Source organism: Emiliania huxleyi (assembly GCF_000372725.1).
Source record: "Emiliania huxleyi CCMP1516 unplaced genomic scaffold EMIHUscaffold_474, whole genome shotgun sequence".
NCBI lineage: Eukaryota > Haptophyta > Isochrysidales > Noelaerhabdaceae > Emiliania > Emiliania huxleyi.
The window spans coordinates 48,059-49,576 of record NW_005198433.1 but is presented as its reverse complement, the minus strand read 5'-3'; the positions used below and the strand labels follow the sequence as shown (position 1 = coordinate 49,576).

Genomic DNA, 1,518 nt, shown 5'->3' with positions numbered 1-1,518 from the left:
GGCCCCCCCAAAAGGAGGTCGAGCCCCCAGGAGGCTTGCTTTTTTAGGGGCGCCCCCCGGAGGGGCCAAACCCCCCAACGCCTAGAGCAAGGGCGGAAGGGGGAAGGCGCCCGGCCCAGGCAAGGACTTCGCCCCCCCCCCTGAATTTTCCGTTTCCAATTTGGAGGGGGGCGCCCCCCATCGCGCACGGGCGCCGGGCCCCCCCCCCCCGCTGCACACACACACACACACACACCGCTCACCAAAAGCGCACTGGGCCTTGCGCTTTTCATGCCGTGGGGCTGCTGTCGTCTAGACGTGGAGTCGCGAGGGACTAGCCCGGCCCTTGCCCCACCACCTCGCGTGTGTGGAGAAGCTTACCTGACCTTTACCTTGCCTGCCTTAGGCGGAGTGCACGCAGCGCGGCGGGCTCTGCGCCGTCGGCCTCCTCGAGGTGTGAGGAGACGCCGTTCACACTTCATGCTGTGTGAGCAGGCGGGCTCTGCGCCGTCGCCCTCCTCGACGGCGGCCCCGACAACGGGAACAAGGAGGCGCAGCTGGCGGTGCTGGCCAAGCTGCGCAGGCGGGGCGCGGGCGGGCCGCTCTCGTACTCGTGGCTCGATGCGACGTGCCACACCGACTTTGTGGCCGCGTTTGGGCTCGGCGAGTCGAGAGACCCGCAGAATCTCGGGTAATCTCGGGTAATCTCGGCTAATCTCGGCGAGACGAGAGACCCTCAGAATCTCGGGTAATCTCGGGTAATCTCGGGTAATCTCGGCGACACGAGAGACCCGCCGGCAGCGCTCCCTTTGCCATCACCGAGAGTGAAGCTGGGTCTTCCCCATGAACCGACTCAGGCGAGACCGACTTGCCGACCATGCTCGTGCTCTCGCCGGGCAAGGCGCGCTGGGCTCGCTCCGTCGGCGCCTTCTGCCGCACCACCCACGGGACCTGAGCCCACACCGGGTTCGAGACTCGAGAGGGTGTCGTACTAGGCGCGTTCGACGCCGAGACGCTCGGCGCCTTTGGCAACGGCGTGGCGGCGGGCCGGCGCGCGACGGAGAGCATCGATGCGGTGCCGGCGCTGCAAGAGGTCGATTGCGCGTCGGTGGCGCGGGGTGCGGACGCAGTGGCGGAGGACGATGCCCTCGGCGACGAGATCATGGCGGAGATCCTCGAGGAGGCGCGGGGAGATCGGGAGAGAAGGGGGGGGGGGGGGGGGCCGGGGGGCGGGAACCGGGAAACAGGGAGGTCCAGGAGGCCCCCGAGGGGGCAAAAGGCAAGGGAGGCTCCTTTTCCGTCGAGTACTCAGGGGGGGCTTCTTCAACGGTTAAAACCGGAGGGAGCCAAAGGCCAGGGAGGCGGAAGCGGCCCCCCCGGCGGCGGTTTCTTGGGGGGGCGGGGGGAAGGACAAGGGGGGAGTGGCCAAAGACAAAATTTCTGAACTCCCCCGGATGGAGGCGGAACTGGACCATTGTAATGGGGCGAGGGCTCCCGAGCCTGCCCCGAGTGTACCCAAAAAGGGCCCGCGGTTTAGGC

General features: G+C 68.0%; 1 protein-coding gene across 1 annotated transcript; it reads right to left on the bottom strand.

Annotated features, from left to right (window-relative positions):
- Positions 1 to 367: 367 nt before the first annotated feature.
- On the bottom strand, positions 368 to 1,047 carry EMIHUDRAFT_245745 (hypothetical protein; the record flags this gene model as incomplete). Its single annotated transcript, XM_005767922.1, has 2 exons — positions 368 to 427; positions 829 to 1,047. 2 exons carry the CDS (start codon positions 1,045 to 1,047, stop codon positions 368 to 370), a joined length of 279 nt encoding a protein of 92 aa, XP_005767979.1.
- Between the last annotated feature and the right edge of the window lie 471 nt (positions 1,048 to 1,518).